A 25,814-nucleotide genomic window follows, 5' to 3' on the forward strand; every position below is an offset into this window, starting at 1 on the left:
TTTATCTGCACGTCTCAAACACGCCTCCATTTGTCTGCAGGCTGAGTGATCTGACTGAGCTCAGCCTCCATTTTCTACAGGGAGACGCTCAGAGGGGCTTTCACTTTCATTTCACAGGAACAGCTTTGCTTCTGTTTTACATGCAGGTGCTGCACAGAACACACCCTGTTCAGTCTGTTTGTGTGACTGACTGCAGCTCAGACTAAAGGCTGGATCAGCCTGTTCAACAGCTCAGCAGTTTGTAGTTTGTTTTCATTTTGCCCCGCCTCTGTCAGTGCGCCCCAGGGCCGCTGTGGCTACAATGTATGTCTGCCTTGCCATCACCAGTGTGTGAATGGGTGGATGACTGAATATAGTGTAAAGCGCTTTGGGGTCCATAGGGACTAGTAAAGCGTTATATAAAATACAGACCATTTACCATTTATGTAAACACCAAACAAAGTCCTGCACACAGTGAGTTTAGTACACTGGGTGTGTTATCTGTTAGTAATCATGTTGAACATTATAAAAGTGTCACAAAAGGTTGATTCTGTTTATCTGGACGCATTCAATTGGAGAAATGCTTTGTCACTCTTCCAAGTGATTTCTTCAGTTCCATTCGATTCCTTCTTGTGGGACATGCATGGAACAATTCACCCAGGAGGCATCCTCGTCAGATGCCCAAACCACCTCAACTGGTTTCTTTCGATGTGAAGGAGCAGCAGCTCTACCCTGAGCCCCTCCAATAGCCAAACTGCTCACCCTATCTGTAAGGCAGAGGCCAACCACTCTTTGGAGGAAGCCCATTTCTGCCACTTCTATCCACAATCTCAATCGCTATCCGAAAGAATAATGATGATTGATCAATGACCATTTAATCAGTGGCCATGTGTACCATTAACAGAGAGAGTTGTGGAATAGCTGCAATCACAGCATTGTAAAATCAACAAATCAGTTTATTTCTAAGCTCAGTTGATCTGACTGAGTGATCTGAGTGAGCTCAGCCTTCACTTTCTACAGGGAGATGTTGTTTTCAGGCACAGAAGTAAAGACATGTTTACCCACAGCATTCAGTTACAGAGGAAGACGTTGCTCTAAGGCACTTCAGAAACAGAGGTTTGTCTGTTATTGGAGGGACAAAAACAATGAAAAGAGAATTCAACAGGTACATGTAAATCTTTATTAACACTTACACACTTACATAGTGCTCATATTTCATTCAATCACAGAAGGAATTCACTGATTGTCATTGTCTTTAAAAAACAAACTCTTATAAGGCACACATGAACTGAGAAAAACCCCACAAACACCAAGAGGATGTTTCAAGAAGGCCACAGAGAGAAGAGTACAGAAGTGGAGCAGTTCAGTGATGTAGGTGGAGGCGTCACACCATCAGGCCATGAAAATATGAACCATGATTTGAACCTGAAACAGTGCAGAAGCTCTAACAGTGGAGAGATGTTTGGAGTTAAAGCTTTGGTCAGACCAGAGATCAGAGCATCAGTTCATCACACTGTCCTCACTGCTGTAATATTAATGCCACACTGTTGTTCTTTCATGTGCTGATGTGATGCACTCATGTTTACATGTTAGTGTTACTGACCATTAAGTTCTGTAGGAACCACACATTCACACACAGCATACACGGATAAATAAAAAACACCCGTTGATGTCTTTGGACTGTGGGAGGAAGTCAGAGACCCAGAATCCACTTCAGGAGATACATGTATGACCTTTGTTCCTCATGCACTCCATGTGTTACTTTACTAATTCACAGTCTGTTTCTGTGGGCAACAGGATGACTGTGACCTCCGACACTGCTGTCTCATTACAAATCCACACAAACATGATGTGTATATTTATACATTATGAGTGGCAATTTTCCCTAAAATCACAATGTTTCTAACTTGAGCCAAACTGGTGGATCTGAAAATCCATCTAAACAAATGAGTCAAACTTCACCCAAAAGAGCATCAGTGTACAAAAGTTTGCATCATCTATACAACAGTATAAAATGTGAAAATATGTTTCATATTTTTGAGTCTCATGGGTCTGTTTATGAAAAGTAATCAGGTCTCAACCCAGCAAAGTTGTTCAGGATGTTTTGCTGGTGTCAAAGGTCAAAGCAGTTTAAATCTGAGCTGAACAGTGTGTCATGTTAAAGAAAAGTTGAAGAGGTTGTCAAACTTCTCAGTGCAGGATCAGAGAGAGACGTTAACAGTTTGTACAATCTGTTAAACTGGGTAAGATTGGTTTACAAACTAAAAACAATGTCAGCCAAAGAGATGATTTTTATACAAAGTGTTTTCCAGTGGACTGTACTTAAAGAAGAAAAAGTCACATGAAGCTAATAAACAATCACACCAACATAAAATAGTTAATTTGCCTAACCTGAAGCTCCAACACTCACTGACTCTGAGATCAGAAATTCATGTGTGTTTGTAACACAGTTTGACTTTGTGTCAGTAAATCTCATGAACAGCCTGAAGATGAATAAACTGTAGTTCAGAGTCACTGACAGCACAGACACACACTGTTGGTCTGTGTCTGAACATGATGATCAGCAGAGATGTTTAATATATTCAGCCGTCTGATGGATGTTCAGAAGAGATTATTTATGTCTGTCCTCAGATCGCCTGATTCACAGTTCAGCTGTGGAGACTGAAGACGAAGATCAGCATCATCAGTTTTTTCTGTCCTTGATCATCTTTCTTTCTTCAGTAACTGTGACTTCTTGGAACAGCAGGCGGAGACTCAGAATTCGGCTTTGAAAACTTTGCAGAACCTCATACCTGTTTGCGACGTTTGATTCTCTGTTTTTGTATTTTTGCCTATATCCATAAAATAATAATAAGAGGAAGAAGAAGAAGAATTCCCAGAAAAACTATCATCCATACCGGATATCTTCCCGACTGATCTGCAGGTGAGAAACAGGTGTCAGCTGTCAGGTAGGTGATGAGTGAATAATAGAATAGAATTATTTTCCTCATCTAGTTCAGAAGACTAGGTTAATAAATTCATTCACAATATGTATTAAGTGAGAAAATGTTTATACTGGGGGATTTTCTGTGCGTTTAATTTAAAAACAGGAAACACATGATCTGACCAAAACTGAAGCCTCCATCTTGTTTTTACCATAAAAGAAAAAAATGAAAATAAAATTACAACTTAACAGGTCTGACAGCTCCTTCGAGGTCAGAGGTCATGTTTGTTTCATCCAGCTGTTCTATATAATTTGACCTGTTTGACTGCAGATCTGTGAGAGCTCATTAAAACATGTTTGAGACTTTTGGAAGGTCAAATCCTCGAGTCTCTGAAAATGTGTTTATTTATTATGAGGCTGAAACATCTGAACCTGTTCAGATTCGATGATAACAGCTCTGTCACACCAACCAAACTACACTGTACACAATTTACAACCTTTATGTATGAAGCACTTCAAATAATAAGATAATAATAATAATAAATAAAATAGTGAGAACTGACAGACTGCTTTCAAAAATATAGCTAAAAGATGACTTTCCCAACTCTCAGAGAGCTCAGTGTGATCATTAACTCATCATTAACATTATTGAATTCATTTCTGAATTCATTTCTGTAAAATTTGCACTATTTAATTCAGTTACACAAACAAACTGAATTGAGGGTTTTATGGAATTTACTGTGAATAATAAGTTAGCTTGTTTGTTCTCAACTGTGAATGAATAAAATTAATTAATTTAACTTTGCACAGTGGCATGGTGGTTAGCATTGTTGCCTCACAACACCAATGCTAACCACCAAGAAAGTCCTGAGTTCAATTCCACCATCAGATGCATGTTTGCATGTTTTCCCCATGTTTGCGAGGGTTCCCTCCAGATACTCCGGCTTCCTCCAACAGTCCAAAGACATGCACTTAGTGGGGATTAATTAAATAGTGGGGTTAATTGGAAACTCTAAATTACCCATAGCTGTGACTCTGTGGTGCCCTCAGCTATCTTTTACGGTGTGGTCTGCTGGGATGGCAGCATCTCTGCTGGGGACAGGAAGAGACTGAACAGGCTGATCCGGAGGGCCAGCTCTGATCTAGGATGCCCTCTGGACCCAGTGGAGGTGGTGAGTGACAGGAGAATGGTGACTAAGCTGTCTCTGCCTCATGAAGGAGACTCTGACAGCACTGAGCAGCTCCTTCAGTGGTTGCGGCACCCACGATGTGAGACGGAGAGCTTTCGCAGGTCTTTCCTCCCCACTGCTGTCAGACTCTACAACATGGTCTCTGCAGATGACCACACACGTGCTGACAGACACACACACACACACACACATCCCATACACAAATGTAAATCTCGCCCTTTCTCCTTAATGTGCAGTGGCACACCAAGTGCAGTTTTCTCTATGTAACAAAGTATTTTATTCTATTTGTATAGTACTTATTCTATTGTATATACACTGAACAAAAATATAAACAGGGTAACATAAGTGGTACATAAGTGGTCCGCAGATGTGCATGCGCTTTCAAAGTAAATCTTTAAGAGTTCTAAACAAATGTCTGTCCTCCGGAAAATCTTATGTACGCAAACACGCGTTGCAACTTCTTATCTGGTGCGTGCCTTTTATTTTGAAATGCACCTGCGGACCACTTATGTGCACTCCTGAATCCGATTGTTCAGTGATGACGTGAGGAATCCTACTTCCGGGCCTAAAGTAGTCTGCGTTTAATATGACTTTTGTGTTGTTAACATGTTTAATGTCATGTCAGTGATCACTGTTGACCTCCCTCGGCTTTCATTACCGCTAATCATTTATTTAAGCTATTTTTTTTAAAACCTTAGGATGTAACTACAGCCCAGCCCATGCAGCAGTATATGAATGACTAACCTCATATTGTGGATGGATTATCTCAGTTGTTCTCCTGGCTGAAGTTTGGTCCTTTTACAGCATCCTGCCACGTGATTACATTTGTTCCTGACCACCGAGAACACTCGCGTTAACTTTTATCGAGTGGAAAAAAAGTTAGCTTGTTTATATTATGCTAACGTAGCTGTGTCGCTAGCGGTCACGTAGCACATCATTATATACCAGCTAGCCCAACTTCAGTAACCCTACAAACATCACTGCTGTTTAGCTTTCTGCCTTCATTTTTAGGTGTTATATTTGACAGTTCAATGTCTCCTGAGAAACACTCTAAACAACTTGTCCGGAACTGTTTTTATCATCTAAGAAACATTTCTAAACTCAGGCTGCTGGTGTCAAAGGCAGAACTTGAGATGATTATTCATGCTTTTATCTCTTCTTGTTTGGATTATTGTAACGGTCTTTTTACGTGTCTCAACAAAACAGCTCTGGATCGCCTTCAGTCTGTACAGAATGCAGCGGCAAGACTTTTAACTGGTACAAACTAGAGGTCACACATTACTCCAGTTTTGGCTTCTCTTCATTGGTTGCCTGTAAATTTTAGGGTTCATTTTAAAATTTTAGTTGTAACTTTTAGAGCTCTGCACGGTGAAGCTCCCCAGTATATCTCTGACCTGTTGAAACCTCATGCTTCATCCCGAGCACTTAGGTCTTCAAGTCAAAGGCTACTGGTGGTCCCACGTACTAGGTTTAAAACACGTGGGGATCGGGCTTTTCAGGCTGTGGAACTCTCTGCTGTTGTCTTTACGCTGTCTAGACTCTACTGACTCCTTTAAAAAGCAGCTGAAGACATTTTTATACAAACAGGCTTTTAATTAATTTTAACTTGTATGTCTGATCTTATTGTAAAGCACTTTGTGATTTTTATCTGTGAAATGTGCTATATAAATACATTTTACTTACTTACTTACTTCATTTATGTTGGAAGTGATAACAGAGCTGTACGTTTTAATTTGTTTCCAAAACCCTGCAGTCAGGACATGCTATATTGTATTTAGATAGAAGCTAGCGAGCTAACTCCCTGCTAACTTCTAACTCCGTTAAATGTCATAAATTCCGTTTTCATGGATGCCTGGATGTTAAACTCAATTGTTACACCTGGTAGAGCAGAACGCTGATCATTTTATTAAAGATGAAAGACTTTAGACAGTTTTTCAACTCTCAGTAATGCCATAGTGATCGTTTGATATATGGACCTGCAGCGGAGTTTAGACCCAGACACGGCTAGTGACGTCAGACTGAACAACCGGATATAAACGCAACACTTTTGTTTTTGCTCCCATTTTTCATGAGCTGAACTTAAAGATCTGAAACATTTTCTACATACACAAAGGACCCATTACTATAAGATATTGTATTAGTGAGAACTTCTCGTTTGCTGACATAATCCACCCCACCTCACACGTGTGGCATTTCAAGGTGCTGATTAGAAAGCATGAATATTGTGTATTGCACAGGTGTGCTGCCCACAATAAAAGGCAACTCTGAAATATGCAGTTTGATCACACGGCATCTTAAAACTCTCAAGAATGAGATTAAGTTGCTAAACCCTGACGTCTGACATGCCAAATGAGTTAGTTTAGCTGTAAACTTTGGTGTGTAAATGCATAGAGTGAGGAATTTATTGACAGTGGGGGTATGCCTGTCATAAAATGCGTAGTAAGAGCTGCCTCAGCCAGATAAACAGGAAGTCACAGTTATAAGCCTGGGGTTCAGCCTGGGGAGATCGTCCTCGCCATAGAGTGAGAGCGCTCCAGAGGGTGTGTAAAAAAAAAGAAAGAAGAAAACATCCAGTGCACTATATGAAGTTGTGGTTTAAGGAAAGGTGTTTGTTGAATAGAGTAGTGTGAACTTTAAGAAAAACTGAGGAATGCAGTGAGAAGAAGTGTGTGTGTGTTGCTGTGGTGTCCCCCAGGGATCTGTGTTAGGCCCTACCCTGTTCTCACTGTATATGCTTCCTTTAAGTGTCATTTTTGAGAAATACCACATTGCCTTTCACTATTATGCCGATGACATCCAGATCTATTTTGAGCTGAATGATGATCTAGCTATGTCCGTGAGTAACTTTCGAGAGTGCATGTGTGAGGTCAAGCAATGGCTTCTGGCAAATTTTCTTATCCTTAACGATAAGAAAACTGAAATTATGATCTTTGGCAGTGACGCTCTTCGTGCCAAACTTCATGATGCTTTTGGCTTCCTCACTAGTTCTTTCCCTGACACTGTTAGGAATTTGGGTGTGCTACTTGACAGCTCATTTAAACTTGATAAACAAGTATCCGCTGTCGTCAGATCTAGTTTCTACCAACTTCGCCTTATTTCCAAGGCCAAACACTACATCCCGCACAATGACTTGGAAAAGCTTATCCATGCCTTTGTAACGTCAAGACTAGATTACTGTAATTCACTTTATTATGGTCTCCACTCTACCCTTTTACATAGATTACAGACAGTCCAGAATGCCGCTGCACGCATTCTAACTAAAACTAAGAAGTTTGCTCACATCACTCCCGTCCTTGCTGATCTGCACTGGTTGCCTGTGAAATTTCGTATTCAATTTAAAATTCTGTTGTTTACTTTTAAAATTACTAATAACACAGGGCCAAGTTATCTTAAGGAACTCTTAAATTCATATCTTCCTACGAGGGCCTTAAGATCTTCCTCACAGTCATTGTTGGTTCAGCCCAGATCTCGCTTGAAGTCTAGAGGTGATCGAGCGTTTGCTCTAGCTGCACCTGAGCTGTGGAACAATCTCCCGATTGGCATCCGGGCGTCTGATTCTATTCAATCTTTTAAATCACGGCTTAAAACATATTTGTTTGAACTTGCTTTTTCTACTAGTTAAATTCTCGCCTCGCTTCTAGTGAGTTATTCTATTAATGTGTCTGGTTGTTTTGCGTTGTCCTGCGCTGTCAATGTTTTCTATCACTGTTTGATGGTACAGCTTTACTCTGCTATAGCTGTGTGCTATAGTTTATTCTTATTAGTGGTTTTTACCTGTGAACATAATCCCACACTTATAGGACTCCGATGTTTTAGTGTAAATCATTTTATTGTTTTATTGTTTTATGTAAAGCACTTTGGCATGCCCCTGGCTTTTAATGTGCTCTATAAATAAAGATTGTTGTTGTTGTTGTTGTGTAACAGGGAGTGAGAGTGTGTGTGTTCACAGCTCGATGGAAATCGGCTGATGTGTGTAGGATGAATGATTGGGCCGAGATTTTTCTCAGATTATTGGGTTTTGTTTTATTACAGTGGAACCCCAATTTACGAAATTAATCTGTTCCCGAGGGTCTTTCGTAAGTCGAAAATTTTCGTAAATCGAAACCAAGGGGTTGTCACATAATTCGAAAGGCATCTGGGACACTGACCACATCAGATGGTATGTCCCTGTGTCTAAAATGATTGTAACGATTCAATCTATTCTAAAATTATAAAGAATTGTTTTAAAAAAAACTTTTGTAATTACATCATATTGCTGGCAGTGGAAACTTCAGTGGCACGAGAAGTTCTGCAGCCAGCAATAAACATGAGGGGACTGATTGGGTTAACAATGGGGTTGTTTGTAGTCAAGACCGCCTAAACCAAGACAATACCAAGACCAAGACAGACAGAGACAAAAACGTCTTTAAACTGCAGCCAGATGCTGCTTCGTTTACGGGTTTCAGGCATATTTGTGTGTTTTTGCAATGCACTCGCACAGCCCTCACTCGTGTACTGAGAGGACGCACACTCAACTTGACTGTCGCATCTCTCACCCTCTCTGTTTTTCACACAATGATATTATCCTATATCCTCGCATGTGACTGGCCACAATATGGAGGGATTGGAGCATAGCTGAGCTGTGTGAGAGCTGAGCAGCGAAAGGAAATTAAGTGAGGAGCCGTCTCTCGCTCAATGCGAGTCGACTCTTCTGATTCACTATAAAGCACTCTCTAAGCACGGCTCTTAGAGCTGATGCTTTTGCGCATGACACATTATCGAACGTTACGTTGTTTGTCATGGATATTGTCAACTCCAAATCTCGCGACCACTATGTCGATCTGAGACAGCGAGACCCAGACAGTGAAACCAAGACAAGACAGAGTGATCCAAGACCAAGACCAAAGTCTGTTGAGACCAAGAGAAGACCAAGACCACGTAAAAGTGACCGGTCTCGAGACATCCAACTCTACAATGGGGACAAAAGTTTGACTGACTTGATACTGATACGCAAGATTGCACCTGCTCCACCCAGACAGTGGGAAAGGGGTGCATGTATGTAGGTTTTATTTTGTTTTGGGTTTTTTTTACAGGAGGAGGAAAATTAAGGCAACATCCTAGGTTCACATCAGCTTGTGGGCCCTGCAGACTTTAGTTGCCACTTATCTTTGCTACTGATTTTTTGTGAAGGAAACGGTGTTCTTACTGGCTGCGTGGTTAGTTATGGTATGACACTGTATTGTTGGAAAATGTCATGTTACAGGGAGGAAAATGTAATGTGAAAATATACTGTGTTGAAACCAGTGTCACTCCTTTCACAGCAGCAGCAAATTGTTAACTTCATGATTTACAGCAGCACCTCTGGAATCTGTTTATCCAGGCCTGACATCCAGGACTCTAATGTTGTTTTTACTCTAAGAGTCCATCTGGGGGATTTGGCATCCAGCAGACAGACATAGGTTTAATAAAGCAGAATGTGCAGTAATTACAGGAAGTTTTATTGTACTATGTATTATTATATCACTATTTATCTCGTGTCGCTGAGCTCATAGCATTAAACAAGTGAATGACGTATTTAAAGAACAGTCACAATGTATAATGTGTTGGCATAAACATATGGGATGATCTAGGATTTGGGCAAATTATGGCAACAGTAGTGGTTTAATTTTCTGGGGAAATAAATTGCACAACACAAACTGGTGACTGTAGTGTCGGATGCCTCATTACTCTTCTGACCTCCAGGTGTTTGCATATGTGAAGCTCATATGAACTCACAGAGTTTGTTTTGAGGCAGTCGTGGTGTGGATGCAAGCTCCAGGCGGAGCCAGGAGTTAGACATACTTAACATGAAATTCATACTGATTTTATTTTCTAACACGGGTTTACAGGCGTGGCGCAAAGCTACTTCAGAGGAAAATTTCTGATGTTGGTTGGGAAATAATGTAACTAACCTTTTTCCTTTTTATTCTTCTAGTTCTGGTGAATTGACACATGGGGGAAACCATGTGTCAAAAAGGGGAGGTCAGCTTTAATATAAAACAGTGTTTTCCAGGATGATTTCTTTATGACTACTGTGATTTGTGTGATTAGCAATTCATGAACAAGCAGTGTTGGGGAGTAACGGAATACATGTACCGGCGTTACGCATTTTAAATACTAAATATGAGTAACTGTATTTCGTTACAGTTACTATTTTAAAGGGTGGCTTTTACAATGCAGATACTCAGTTGAAATAAATGGATTACTTGGCGGTCTTTTCCTGTTTCATATGTTAGGCTATGCCCTCTCTATTTTTGATAATTCAACACCAGTGGAAATCCAAACAAAACATGCATTAAGAGGCCCTAATGCCTGTGTCTCAATCTCGTGGCCCATGTCATCTCTATTTACGGACCGCATAATGACATGAAGAAATAATTTAAAAAATTATTATTCAAACAAATTTTTTAATATGAAAGCAATAGGCAGAGTGTTACAGGCATCGCCCTAAAGAATGTAGCCTCATGGGCAGTAGTCCGTGCTGCAGGGAGAATGGACTGCCATACTCGTTATGTGTCTGTGAGTGAGGAAGGGAAAAAAAGGGGAGTGGAAAAGTGTGAGTTGCCACGATTCCACTTGTAGTCTAAAGAGGTAGCTGGTCTTATTACCTGTTTTATTTTGTGACAAATGTAGCTCCTAGGCACATCTCTTTTATCCTGACGTTATTGGAAATTACAGCTGATTATGATTATTCCAACCTAACCCATTTCCTACTTGTTATGTGTCAAATGTAAATAGTCTGGTGTGTACTGTTTCTATACAAAATGTTTATTTATTGTTTGTAAATGCATTAGATATTTGAATCTGTTAAAATACAAATAGGTTACAATAGTACTATAAGCGGGTTAATCGCAGTGTTAACAGTACTGCACAGAAATGTTATTGATGCTGAACAGCAGCAGAATGTAATTACAGATTTATTGTAAATAAGGATAAAAGACAATTATTTTGTAAGTGTATACTTGTGAGAAAAACCAGTTGAACAGTTGAACATATGGACCTGATTGAATGTGTTTTTGGTGTTAAAAGAGAAATGTGTGTGTCTAAATGAACAGAAAAGAACACAGTGCAATTCAGTTAATAAATCAGACGAAGGAAGAGCCTGCAGACCGAGCGCAACTCATGTCTCCAAACTCTGCTTTTCTGTTTATAAACAGACCCTATAGAAGGCCTGTAACAAACAGTAATAAATCACACAGCAATAGTACATTCATGTAGTTGTAAAAAGCATGATAATATATTAAGTAATCCAAAGTATTCAGAATACGTTACTGTCATTGAGCCTGTTTTGTGCAGTAACAAAACAGGCAGCACTGAAAGCAGCTCTAAGTGTTTGTGTTGTTCAATGATTTGTGCACAACAACAACAATGGGACCTCTCTCATCCATCAGTCACCATGTGGACATTTTTCTGACACACTTTGAAGCTGATGGACGTTTTGTGTCTGCACTAAGTACGTTTTCACCAGCTATGGCACCGCAGGATTCACTTTCACAGACTCACACACACACTCAGCTCTACTCACTCACCTGTAACACTCAGGTAAACAATGTTGATGGGCTCCCATGAGTCTTTTTCTGCCACACTGACACCACACACGTATGCTCCAGTGTCATTAATCGTCACATCCTTCAGAATCAAAGACACGTCTCCATCCTTCATCTGTCTGTCCCGTAGATACACCCGGTTCTTAAAAGATGGATGCTGGAAAATTGGAACAAATTGACCATTCTGGTATGAAAGGACATTTCCTGACTTTAGATCAGCTTTGGTCCAATTTACAGCTGTAATTTTGCTGTTTGGAGCTCGACATGGGAGAGTGACGTTCTGTCCAGACTCAGTTTTGAGAATTTTGGGGTCTGAAAGAGGAAACAACACAGAGCAGAGAGGTTAAAGGTCAAAGTACAATTATGATCAGAATGACTTACTTTAAATATTTTGTTCATTTCTTTTGACATATGAGTTTTTAGTCATGTTGGATTTAATGAACCTCTGAACATCCAGCAGGTCACCAGTGACCCACTGAGGGGGAATTTTAGCCTCATGCTAAACATGCAAAGTGTCAGAAACTACAAGATGTTAGCTTCCACAGAACAACAACATGTGTAGACAAATTAACATAAAAAGCATTTAAAAAAGGTTATGTTGTGTTTTTAACTATTTGCCTGTCTACGAGAGGTCTGTTTGTAGAGTTGTCATGGTGATGAGTAGACCTTGCGTTTTGGGGGTATACTGTCCCTTTAAGAGCCACTTGAAGCCAGAGCGCACATTTTATCAACTTTTCTTCTGACGATGCTGTCTGTGTTGAGCACTCAGTGGATCTGTGTTTGACTACTCTGCCTAGGCTGCACTGTCGAGTGCAGATCCACTGAGCACAGCGTAAGCTAGCGAGACAGAAGCTAAGCTCGTTGCAACATGGCAACTGCCTCAACGCTACCCGAAACTGAACCTCCCCCATCCTCATTCAGATCTGGCGTTTGGAACTATCTTGGTTTTCATGTGAAGTATGAACCTGAAGGTAAGCGCGTCATGGACAAAAGTAAAACAGTATGTCGGATGTGCCATGCAATGCTCAATTGGTGGGGACTAGTGCATTAGCACAGTTAGTTCATTAAAATGTTTACGCCGTCCAGCCCCACGCACGGGGCGATCTGCAGAAACTCGTTAACTGAGATTTGCAGCGTTATGATGTTAATGTCATTTTAACGAGATTTACGCTGACAGCACTAGTGGGAACAAAACGAATATGACTGCACATTGACGCCGACATCATCCTAGTGCAAAGACAAGTGGAAGCAGACAAAAACAACAAGCATGCATGCTACAAACTTTACCCGAGTCATTTAGACAGCCGTTAGCACACGATTCTCCTTATGGGGACCTGATATGTTTAATATGCTGCTGAGAATATAGCCCAGAAGAAGCGTATAGTATAGCTTTTATTTTGGAAAGAGCCATTTCTCTGTAATAAACTCTCTTTTCCAAAGATGAGTGATTTCTCGATCAGATAGATTCATTTTATTTTATTGTTTTGTTGATTCAGCAACATTAAATTTAAAAACTATACTTTTGAGTTAAAAATATATATTTATAATCTTAATAAATGACTAATTAAACCAGCATGAACATTCTTTTGTATCGAAAAAATATCGAACTGTGACACCAAAGTATCGAACCGAACTGAACCGTGAAATTTGTACATCGTTGCACCCCTACTGTTTACTGTTGTCACAGATCCTGAAAGACAGTTTTAGGCTGAGCCAGTGGAATAGTTCAACTTAAATGTTAAATGTTAAACTGTGCTTTTCTGAGTACAGTTGAAGAATAAAACAACCTCACAGAAAAAGTATTTTCTGCATCTTGTCTCATTCCCCATGACCGAGCCAAATGTGCTGATAATAAGTGAACATAATGTGTGAGAGAAAGCAGCCTCTCATTTTAAGACACTGTGAGTCTCTGCATGCTGCCTTTATGGAGCTACAGCTGTTTGTATACACTGATCAAGAAGCTTTGTAGCTGCATCCTGACTCCTGACACTACAACACATCACACTGACACACACATTACACTTCTTTGTCTCTGTCACAGCTGGATTACAGATGTTAAGTGTCCACTCAGCCTCGTGTCTCCTTCACACAAACAGATAAACTGAATCCAGATGAAAATAATCCTCCTGTACTTCTCAGATCACTTCTAAACTCAGTTTAGTTCAATCTCACCTGCAGAGATTCACTTTCACAGACTCACAACCACCAGCTTCACCCCTCCCCTCCCCCTCCAGCTGTAGGCTTTAACATTGAGTTTCCCCACACATGTTTACAGATGAGTTAGAGAGCAAGAGAAGAAGAGACGGATTCATAAATGTCTTTGTTTCTGCTCTAACCAAACAATGCTGCTCTACAACTCTAGACTACCAGCCACAAAGACAACAGCTGGAGAAACATCTGTCTACCTCTGACATCCACCAGCTCATCCATACAACAAACAAACATCAACAACCAGGAAGCAGCTTCACCTCTGATCACACACACTCAACTCTACTCACTCACCTGGAGGATCAACAACAATCAGATAAACAATGTTAATGGGCTCCCATGAGTGTTTTTCTGCCATGCTGACACCACACATGTATGCTCCAGTGTCATTAATCGTCACATCCTTCAGAATCAAAGACACGTCTCCATCCTTCATCTGTCTGTCCTGCAGATCCACCCGGTTCTTAAAAGATGGATGCTGGAAAATTGGAACAAATTGACCATTCCGGTATGAAAGGACATTTCCTGACTTCAGATAAGCTTTGTTCCACTGTACAACTCTGATGTTGCTGTTTGGAGCTCGACATGGGAGACTGACGTCCTGTCCAGACTCAGCTGTGAGAATTTTGGGGTCTGAAAGAGGAAACAACACAGAGCAGAGAGGTTAAAGGTCAAAGTACAATTATGTAGCTTCCTTTGACATTTGAGTTTTTAGTAATGCTGGTTTTCATGAACCTCTGAACATCCACCAGGTAGGGCTGTTCGATATAAAAAATATATATCGGATGTATTAAATCCAGTTCTTTGTATTCTTCAACGGCCAAGAAAGACACAGCTCAAAGTGGTCCAACTTAAAAAATGATCTTTAATTTTACATATTCCGGAATATGGAGACTGAGCACACAGACACGCCAGCCGAAGTCTCAGACAGAAAACAGGAAGCCTGATTATTTATATTCTTCCTTTAGACGTCACACACACTTTACGTTTTGATCAAACACTCTACTTAGTTTCACTTTCTGCCTGCAGCTCCTCATATTCTACAAAAACATGCAGTTTCCTGTCAGCCTGTGACCTAGTCAAGTCTGGGCCTCTCATAAAACAATCTAATCAGCAAATAAGTATTATGATTATATATTTAAATCCCAACAGATGACAATGTAAAAAGGTCTATCGTTTCATATTACTCTATCCCTTGCTTCATGGCGTCGCAAAATAAACTGTTTGCGGCAATATTTTTTTCATCGTTTTGATGGTCACTGTAGAATTCATTTCTTAAAATTCTCTCTTTCTCTTATATTTAAAATAACCACACTACAGACAGACAAGCGACTGCTTTTATGTATTGTCGTTAGCAACAACACTCGCGTGCCTCCGCCGTCCGCCTGTTTGTTTTCCACATAAACCTTTCACAATAAAGCTGAAGATCCTATTGAGATTTTTCAAAATAAAATGAATCACATGAAATAGTATGCAGAGTGTTTACGGATGAGAAGCAAAAAAAAAAACGTCAGGTGCTAAAAAATAAACCTTAGAACCTTACACGCCGTGTAATAAACACTGACAAAGAAAAAAGCAACCATTTCAATGTCTACAAATGTATAGCTTCATGCTTTGGTCAAAACCCTTGACTCCAGGTACACCCAGCTGAAAACACTTCATGCAAGTCGAGTTGATCTGAGATTCACTGAATTGAGAGAAAATTTAACATTTTTGGGATATATATCGTTGTCAGGACAATAAATGTCTTATATCGGGTTATCAGATTTTGGTCATATCGCACAGCCTTACCAGCAGGTCACCAGTGACCCACTGAGGGTGAATTTTAGCCTCTTGCTAAACATGCAAAGTGTCAGAAACTACAAGATGTTAGCTTCCACAGAACAACAACATGTGCTAACATGTGATAAAAGTAAACATAATCAGTGAGAGAAAGCACCCCTCTCACTATAATAGGGCTTTGGAGCGTGATGTCACGGGGGTGGGCGTGGAAAGGATTTTGGCCCGATCCGCCATTTTGGGGGTCTAAACAAAGCGCAAGCGAAAAAGGAGCGAAGGCACACACAACAGCCACCGTTCATATTTGCTGTGTGGTCGGCTGCAATGTTCGATCACACGACCGGCAAGAGAATAAGCTTGAAAAGGGTTTGTCTTTTCATTCTTTCCCAACCTGGAAGCAACACGAGGCGGCTCGTGTATCGATGTTACCAAACGAAGGCGTCCAGCCTGGATAGCAGCTGTGAGACGAGCTGATATCCAGTTCTCTTCCATCTCCAGATATCTGTTGGTGCTCCAGACATTTTCATTCCGGTAAGTTCTAAATATGTTCATATCTCTCTTTATAGCCTATTAGTTTTATTTTCTATGCGCTCTGAGCTCATAGCAGATTAGAACAAACATCCTACTGAGTGATTTTGCAGAACTACCTTCTATTTATAGAGTTGCTAATTATTTGGCATTATTTTAGCAAACCAGCCTATGAAATGGATGAAACACATCGTGACTGGGTTCCAGCGCTACACAAGGGACCTGCTTCAAACATACCACCATGCCAATCAGATTACTTCTCCTGTGTCAACAGGAGGAAACAGCCAGATATGCCAGAGCTGTAGCATTGGCCAAGCAGGGTCCAGGATGAATCTGGAAGAAATCTGGGGAATGGAGGATAATAGGCTAAGTTTCATCATCCGAGCCACATATGATGTGCTGCCTTCCCCCATAAATCTGTAGTTGTGTGTTGGAAATAACCCATCTTGCTCCCCGTTTACAGTCCCAGCAACACTCAAGCACATCTCTGTTGGTTGTAGGACTAGCCTTACTCAAGGCAGATACACATGGAGACACAACCAGGTCCTCAGAAGTCAACCCAGGCAGGGCCACCTGGGATGAGGGTGTCTAGTGATAATAGCCCAAACACCGGATGAATCTAAGGTTTACTACTGCTGATGTGTCCTAAAATTTTAATATTATAATCTAGGTCAGATTTCTAATCCCTGAATCTAATCAAGGAAGGTGTAGGAGCCATATGAGTTGTTCCTTCTGACTAAGTGGGTTGGTTTGTGGTCCACGTTTCCTCATAGCAGCCATCCCTCAAGACTTTCTCCATTTGAAGCAATGCATTATCAGGGATTGTAACATCAATTCTTTTGCTGAATAAGACACTGTGAGTCTCTGCATGCTGCCTTTTCTGTAGCTACAGCTGTTTGTATACACTGAACAAAAAGCTTTGTAGCTGTACACTGACTTCTGAAACTACTTAGCTTATTAAAAATGTGTGTGTCTGTAGTCTCAGTGACTACAGCCTGACTCTAAAGCTGAGTGTAAATGTGACCAGATGAAGTGTGAGGTTGTGAGAAAGTCTCTGACTGCATTCATAGATGTGTCCTTTCAGCTGCTCGCTCTGATCCAACCTTTGGTCTCTAAGAAGAGGCTTCAGGGAGACGTTTGCTACGTTGGACTGTAGGACCATCAGAAATGTGTGCAGTAACAAAACAGGCAGCACTGAAAGCAGCTCTAAGTGTTTGTGTTGTTCAATGATTTGTGCACAAAAACAACAATGGGACCTCTCTCATCCATCAGTCACCATGTGGACATTTTTCTGACACACTTTGAAGCTGATGGACGTTTTGTGTCTGCACCAAGTACGTTTTCAGCAGCTATGGCAGCGGCAGGATTCACTTTCACAGACTCACAACTACCAGCTTCACCCCTCCCCTCCCCCTCCAGCTGTAGGCTTTAACATTGAGTTTCCCCACACATGTTTACAGACGAGTTAGAGAGCAAGAGAAGAAGAGACTGATTCATAAATGTCTTTGTTTCTGCTCTAACCAAACAATGCTGCTCTACAACTCTAGACTACCAGCCACAAAGACAACAGCTGGAGAAACATCTGTCTACCTCTGACATCCACCAGCTCATCCATACAACAAACACACATCAACAACCAGGAAGCAGCTTCACCTCTGATCACACACACACTCAACTCTACTCACTCACCTGGAGGAACAACACGAAGGTAGATGATGCTGAGTTTCCATGAGTGTTTTTCTTCCACGCTGACTCGACACACGTATGCTCCTTCATCATTAATCGTCACATCCTTCAGAATCAAAGACATGTCTCCATCCTTCATCTGTCTGTCCTGCAGATCCACCCGGTTCTTAAAAGATGGATGCTGGTACTCTGGAAAAAAGTGCTGATTCATGTACAAAAGCACATATTCATCTTCCAGGTCAGCTCTGCTCCACTTTACAACTTTGATCTTGTTAATTGGAGCTCGACATGTCAGAGTGACGTCCTGTCCAGACTCAGCTGTAATGAATTTATGGTCTGAAAGAGGAAACAACACAGAGCAGAGAGGTTAAAGGTCAAAGTACAACTATGATCAGAATGATTGACTTTAAATATTTTGTTTATTTCCTTTGACATTTGAGTTTTTAGTCATGTTGGATTTAATGAACCTCTGAACATCCAGCAGGTCACCAGTGACCCACTGAGGGGGAATTTTAGCCTCAGGCTAAACATGCAAAGTGTCAGAAACTACAAGATGTTAGCTTCCACAGAACAACAACATGTGCTGATAATAAGTGAACATAATGTGTTGTAGCTGTATACTGACTCCTGAAACTACAACACATCACACTGACACACACATTACACTTCTTTGTGTCTGTCACAGCTGGATTACACATGTTAAGTGTCCACCCAGCCTTGTATGTCCTTCTCACACAAACTGGACTAATATGAAAATATTTGTTAGATAATATTGTTAACATGTCAACCAGGCTCATACATTCTATTCCTCTTTAAGCATCATTTGCTTTCTAACATCTAAATCTCATCAAAAGGCTGAAACAGGAAAGTCAAACAGAGGAATACACATGTTACAGATTGTAAGCGTGTTATCTGCGTGTTATTTTGCAGCTCTGACACTCAGGTTGTTATAAATGTCTGAGTCTGTTGGTATTGTCAGTGACTAACAGAGAACCTGAGTGTAAATGTGACCAGATGAAGTGTGAGGTTGTGAGAAAGTCTCTGACTGCATTCATAGATGTGTCCTTTCAGCTGCTCGCTCTGATCCAACCTTTGGTCTCTAAGGAAGAGGCTTCAGGGAGATGTTTGCTACGTTGGTGTCACAGGCGTGTGGAGAGGATAGAGGGCCCATGTCCAGACAGAGACCAGGAGACAAAATTGGACTTAACAAAAGACGAGCCTTTATTTAGGGCTGAAAACTCGTGTTTTGTTTTTTTGTTTTTTTCACAAGGCTTAACTGAGGGGAAACCTGAACGTAAACTGGGAAACTACGACTATGACTTTGACTTGAAACTATGACTAGACAACATAAAAACTATGACTTCTTTTGACTTGACTGGGAAACTGTGAAAAGAGGTAGGAGATTTAATACAGCCAATGCAACACTGAACTGGACACCTTAAACTAGCTTTTTAATTAAGCAGCAAGGCAGAACAAAGTCGGGGCTGTATCAAGACACGAGGACTAAACCCCAATTCAACCAGACCCAGAACTGATCCGGAATTAAAACTGGACTACAACAGTTCAAAATCAGGACTACTTGGGACTTAACCAAGACAGAACCACAATCAGAACGTTTATATAATTATTTAGCCTTGTTGTCCAAACAAGCCTGCAGAACTTAATGAATATAGAAATTGAAAAATAACAAACCTAAAAAGAAACACTAGGTATGAGATACATGAGGACCTTGGTGATACTTTTGGTAAACAACCATTTGACTAAAATGTCTGTCTCACCTGCTCTTGTTCATCTCTGTTCTGTTCCTCTCTCTCTCTCTTTGTGCTGACAATCATCAAATATACAGTTGAAACCAGATATTTACAAACTCTTCAGATAAAAACACTTTTTTAATTGTAACATCAAATCAGACTAAATGTTTTTTTTTAGATTGATAAATATAAAAACATATTTGTTAACTTTAAGAGTAAAGACAGAAACTATCTGTATTTCTTAATTGCAAATGGCACCAAATTGTATTCAAAATTGAGCCACACTTATGGAGCTCCACAATTCTGTTCCTGGTGTTTTGGTTGACATCTCTTGATTTTCCCATGTCACAGAAACAGGCTCTGTGTTTTGCCTTATATGCATCCACAGCTGTGCCACCAGTTTACTCACATGGACTCTACTAACCTATCAGAAGCTTCTTCAGCTCAGAATGGAATCGTCTGGAGTTTCTTATTAATTAACAAACTTAGTGTATATGTGCTCCTAAATTTGATGAAAAGTGATAAAAATAGAAAGCTCTGTCTCTCTTTATTCTGACATTTAACTAATTCAAAATATATTTCAATATTTATCTAAAACAAAAGTTTACTCTAAATTGATGTTGTGCAGTAAAAATGTTTTATGTTTTCTCCCTAAAGTGTAAATATCTGGTTACAAATGTGAATATACTGCTGTGTACTGAAATCCCTCTTGTTTTGCATAGAAATATACTGAACAACATCCATCCATCCATCTTCATCCGCTTTATCCGAGGCCGGGTCGCGGGGGCAGCAGCCTAAGCAAAGAGGCCCAGACCTCCCTCTCCCCAGCCACCTCCTCCAGTTTATCCGGGGGAACAACATACAAAACATAATATATAAAATAACATTTACCTGAGTTTTTTCTTTGAAAGAACCCTCTAATGTCCATTCTTATATTTCAGTACATAAATGAAACCGATTTAGTCGGGGAGGGTAAGAACTGAAAATATGAAATAAACACACGTAAGCTAAGACTCTCTAAAAAAATAGCATTTGTTCGGCTTTTCATTTCGTCATTTGTTGATTCACTTGAAGAGCAAGTAACGTAATATGGGTCAAGTGATCAGTTTGATATCAATCTTTCGTGATGCACCGTCATATTTACATTATTTGTACGGTATGAATGATTTGCGTTGGTACCTGGTCAAACTTAAGCTCTCCTTAGTATGGCTGGCTCCGTCTCTCCAACAGCGCACTCACAGGCAGCAGCTGCCCCGCCCTCTTGCTCAGTCGCTTAGTGCCTGAGCTCGGATCATACCAATATCAGGGGGGGATTCACGCACAGTCCTAAATTCCCACAGTGTGCACTATGTGCTTCGAATATTGTGTGCACTTTTTGTTTTATACAGTTGTCAGCCAGGCATCTAACTATGAAAAAATTACACTCCAAAAGACCCCAGGCTTCTGACAAAACAACCTGGGTTTAAGCCCAGTAAGCCACCCCCACGCTCCGCCCCTGATACACACATGAGGTGATCAGGGGAAGTAAAGACGCATGAGGACACAGCTGACCAAAATGAAACATAATGACACAGGGGAAAGTAAAACTAACTACATGAACACAGAACACAAAATAAAACAGGAAACATGAAGACTTAGACAACACAAGCTTAACAGACCTAAAACACATGACAGAGTAGACAAGAACCCAAACACAGAAACCAAGGAGACAGATGATAAATAATCACAAACCTAAACATCCACTAAACCCTAAATAAGAATAACACGCAAACTTATAATCGCCAAACTAACATGAAAACTTCAAAAATTACAAAAATAAAACTCAAAATGCTGGGTCAGAGACCCAGCCTGTGACAGTTGGATCGTCCTACTCAATACTCACTTACCTGGAGGATCAACACTCAGGTAGATGATGGTGAGCTCCCATGATATTGCTTCTTCCATTAAGACACCACATTCATATCTTCCTTCATCATGAATCGTCACATCCTTCAGAATCAAAGACACGTCTCCATCCTTCATCTGTTTGTCCTGCAGATCCACCCGGTTCTTAAAAGATGGATGCTGGTTGACTGGAACAAAGTCACGAGTCCAATAGAAAAGAACATTTTGTGACTCCAGGTCAGCTCTGCTCCACTTTACAACTGTGATGTTGCTGTTTGGAGCTCGACATGTCAGAGGGACGTTCTGTCCAGACTTAGCTGTGATGAATTTATGGTCTGAAAGAGGAAACAACACAGAGCAGAGAGGTTAAAGGTCAAAGTAGGGCTGGGCCATATTATACCGTTCACGGTAATACCGGTATAATGTTAGGCAACGATAGGAAAATGAAATATCGTGATAGAATATGAGTAAAACGCGCATGCGCAGTTCCTTTGTTTTCATACGCACATGGCCGATTGTTGAGTGAAACAAATGAACCAGAATTGGTTTGTAAAAAATGGTGCAACTTCAGTGATGTGGAACTGGTTTGGTGTTTGTCCGTCAGATACACGACAAAGCACATTTTTTTGCAGAACATGCAAGCGGCTGTCGTTATTGTCGTATTTGTCGGACTAAGATGCTCTTAAATCTGGGAGTAATCTGTGTCCTAAACTCCGTATACTTCAGGTCAAACAACACTGCAGCATCACTGAGAGTTAAAAACTGTCTAAATTCTTTCATCTTTAATAAAACGATCAGCATTGCTGCTTTACCAGGTGTAACTATGAAGTTTAACTTCCAGGCATCCATGAAAACAAAATTTATTACATTTAACGAGTTAGAAGTTAGCAGGAAGTTAGCTAGCGGAAGTTAGCTCGCTAGTTTCGCTAGTTACCTAAGCATGATATTGCATGTTCTGACTGAGAGATTTCTGAAAAAATTCAAATGTACAGCTCTGCTATCACTTCCAACATAAATGAAGACAGGAAACTAAACAGCAGTGACATTTGTAGGGTTACTGAAGTTGGGCTAGCTGGTATATAATGATGTGCTACGTGATCGCTAGCGACACAGCTATGTTAGCATAACATAAACAGTGAAGCTGGAGGACGAACACTAACACTTTTCCACTTATAAAAGTTAACGTTAAGGTTCCTGATAGTTAGAGACAAATTCAGTCGCATGGCAGGATGCTGTAAACGGACCAAACTTCAGTCAGGAGAACAACTGAGATAATCCATCCGCAATACGAGGTTAGTCATTAATATACTGCAACAACATGGGAATAGAGCAGCTGCCAGAGAATTCAACATTAATGAATCAATGGTACAGAAGTGGAGGAAGCAAGAATGAGTTGAATAAAGTTTGATTTATCTGACTGCTTTGTTTCGCTTAATGTGCCTTATAATCCCGTGCACCTTATGGTCCGAAAAATACGTACTGCACACTGCAGTTTAATGTTGCAAAGCACCTCTTTTTAACTTCAGTGGATATTATACATGGTTATGCTCAGGATATGTCAGCCCATTTCTACTGGAAATGCCTTTTAGTTAAACTTTCAGCAAGGAATTTGCATTTGCACTGTTACATTTTTATAAAGCTTTAATGTACATAAAAACCAGCTTCTTGTTTAAGTGAAAATAAATGGAAGGTTGTCTTTTTGCGCTAGTAATGTTGTGGAGTTGTATTTTGTCTCGCATCAATTATATCGTCAGTTATATCGTTATCGCAAATTTTCAAATGTATATCGTGATAAATATTTTTGGCCATATCGCCCTGCTCTAGGTCAAAGTACAATTATGGTCAGAATGATTGACTTTAAATATTTTGTTTATTTCCTTTGACATTTGAGTTTTTAGTCATGTTGGATTTAATGAACCTCTGAACATCCACCAGGTCACCAGTGACCCACTGAGGGGGAATTTTAGCCTCAGGCTAAACATGCAAAGTGTCAGAAACTACAAGATGTTAGCTTCCACAGAACAACAACATGTGCTGATAATAAGTGAACATAATGTGTTGTAGCTGTATACAGACTCCTGAAACTACAACACATCACACTGACACACACATTACACTTCTTTGTGTCTGTCACAGGTGGATAACAGATATTAAGTATACCCAGCCTTGTATGTCCTACACATACAAGCTGGACCAATACAAAAATTATCTGTTAGTTAATACCATCTAACCACCATCACCCTCCCCAATCCTGACTCAATGACCTTCATCACACCTCTCACCCCCCTTTCCTGCCCCCTAAAACTCAGAATATACACTCAGGATGTGAGCCGATTGTTTCAGAAACAGAAGCCTAGGAAAGCCACGGACCAGACTGTGTTTCACCCTCCTGCCTCAAAACCTGTGCTGAGCAGTTGGCTCCCATCTTTACTCGCATCTTCAACAGATCCCTGGAGCTGTGTGAAGTTCCCTCCTGCTTCAAACCCTCCACCATCATCCCGGTCCCCAAGAAACCTGCCATTACAGGACTGAATAATTATAGACCTGTCGCGTTGATGTACGTGGTCATGAAATCCTTTGAACATCTGATGTTAGCCCATCTGAAGGACATTACAGGCCACCAGTTGCAGTTTGCCTACTGGGCAAACAGGTCGGTGGATGATGTAGTAACATGGGGCTGCATTACATGTTGCAATGCCTAAACCACTCGGGAACTTATGCCAGGGTCCTGTTTGTGGACTTTAGTTCGGCTTTTAACACCATTGTGCCTGAACTTCTTTCCTCCAAACTCTCCCAGCTCAGCGTGTCACCAGCTACCTGTCAGTGGATCACCAGCTTCCTGACAGACAGAAAGCAACAAGTGAGGCTGGGGGAGATCACCTCTGAAACCCGGTCCCTCAGTATTGGTGCCCCTCAAGGATGTGTCCTCTCACCACTGCTGTTCTCCCTCTACACTAACGACTGCACCTCCAAGAACTTGGCTGTCAAACTCCTAAAGTTTGCAGATGACACCACTGTCATTGGCCTCATTCAGGATGGTGATGAGTCTGCATACCGGCAGGAAGTTGAGCGGCTGGTACTCTGGTGCAGTCAGCACAATCTGGAGCTGAACACTCTTAAGACTGTAGAGATGACAGTGGACTTCAGGAGACATCCCTCAACTCTGCTCCCCCTCACCATATCAGACAGCCCTGTGTCGACTGTGGAGATCTTCAAGTTCTTACCACCATCTCCTATGACCTGAGGTGGGAGACCAACATCTCCTCCATCCTCAAAAAGACCCAGCAGAGGATGTACTTCCTGAGACAACTGAGGAAGTACAGTCTTCCACAGGAGCTGCTGATCCAGTTCTACACTGCTTTCTAACATCTAAATCTCACGAAAAGGCTGAAATGGGAAAGTTAAGCAGAGCAGTAGACATGTTACAGATTGTAAGCGTGTTATCTTCTGCTGCTCCGACACTGAGATTGTTATAAATGTCTGCGTTTGTTGGTATTGTCAATGACTAACAAACAACCTGAGTCTAAAGCTGAGTTTAAAGTTCGTGCCTGGGGTCTCCTTCACACACACAGACAAACTGAATCCAGATGAAAATAATCCTCCTGTACTTCTTGTTATCTCAGAGAGAACCTATTTTGTTTATTTCCTTTGACATTTGAGTTTTTAGTCATGTTGGATTTAATGAACCTCTGAACATCCAGCAGGTCACCAGTGACCCACTGAGGGGGAATTTTAGCCTCATGCTAAACATGCAAAGTGTCAGAAACTACAAGATGTTAGCTTCCACAGAACAACAACATGTGCTGATAATAAGTGAACATAATGTGTGAGAGAAAGCTCTCACACCACAATCTCACCTGCAGAGACGAAGACAAGGACAAACAGCAAAGTGCAGCAGAGCAGCGCAGTGCCAGCAGCCATCTCTGTGTCAGTATTTGTGCTGATCCGACTCTTAGTTTGTTCTAAATGTCTGAGTCTGTCGGAGTTTTCAGTCAATAACAGAGCCTGACTTTAAATACTGACTACATCAGATTACATTTAAGCTTGAAATAAAGCTGAAAGTCTGCTCTGAAGAACAGATCTGACTTTCAGCGGCTCACTCGGACTTTGCGCTGTTTGTGGTGCATTCAAGAACCTCGGAAATCTCAGCTGTTTGGTGAACTAACAGGCCCACGTGACCCGGTGACGGTCACAGTGTAACAGCTGCCTGCTCAGTGTAACCAAACATCGTGGCGTTATTTGTGTCTGATCTGTGATGAAGCTTCTGCTGTGGATATGTGTTATCTCCTTAATGCTGGGCTTATACTGTGCGATTTTTGGC

General features: G+C 40.9%; 1 protein-coding gene across 3 annotated transcripts; it reads right to left on the reverse strand.

Annotated features, from left to right (window-relative positions):
• Nucleotides 1–1,142: 1,142 nt before the first annotated feature.
• Nucleotides 1,143–25,600, reverse strand: LOC143414262 (polymeric immunoglobulin receptor-like). 3 transcript variants are annotated; one of them, XR_013094783.1, is made up of 7 exons: nucleotides 25,351–25,600; nucleotides 21,496–21,828; nucleotides 17,862–18,194; nucleotides 14,160–14,498; nucleotides 11,640–11,969; nucleotides 3,924–4,255; nucleotides 1,143–2,896 (listed from the first exon to the last, which is right to left on the reverse strand). XR_013094783.1 is itself a non-coding variant. In XM_076878344.1 (6 exons), the coding sequence occupies exons 1-6, from the start codon at nucleotides 25,412–25,414 to the stop codon at nucleotides 2,811–2,813; spliced, it is 1,485 nt and encodes a 494-aa protein (XP_076734459.1). In that variant the 5' UTR covers nucleotides 25,415–25,600; the 3' UTR covers nucleotides 1,143–2,810. The 3 variants fall into 3 exon arrangements, 2 of the variants coding, with proteins under 2 accessions (XP_076734459.1, XP_076734460.1); XM_076878344.1 differs by lacking the exon at nucleotides 3,924–4,255; XM_076878345.1 differs by having other exon boundaries at nucleotides 1,143–4,255.
• Nucleotides 25,601–25,814: the final 214 nt, after the last annotated feature.

Source organism: Maylandia zebra, linkage group LG3 (assembly GCF_041146795.1).
Source record: "Maylandia zebra isolate NMK-2024a linkage group LG3, Mzebra_GT3a, whole genome shotgun sequence".
NCBI classification, from domain to species: domain Eukaryota; kingdom Metazoa; phylum Chordata; class Actinopteri; order Cichliformes; family Cichlidae; genus Maylandia; species Maylandia zebra.

What these genes read in the sequence shown, in the direction of transcription:
- LOC143414262 (XM_076878344.1), bottom strand. Translation starts at nt 25,414, where the DNA reads ATGGCTGCTGGCACTGCGCTGCTCTGCTGCACTTTGCTGTTTGTCCTT. An exon ending in CCTGAGTGTTGATCCTCCAG is followed by an intron (nt 18,195 to 21,495) that starts GTAAGTGAGTAT and finishes TTCCTCTTTCAG; the next exon opens with ACCATAAATTCATTACAGCT. An exon ending in GATTGTTGTTGATCCTCCAG is followed by an intron (nt 11,970 to 14,159) that starts GTGAGTGAGTAG and finishes TTCCTCTTTCAG; the next exon opens with ACCCCAAAATTCTCAAAACT.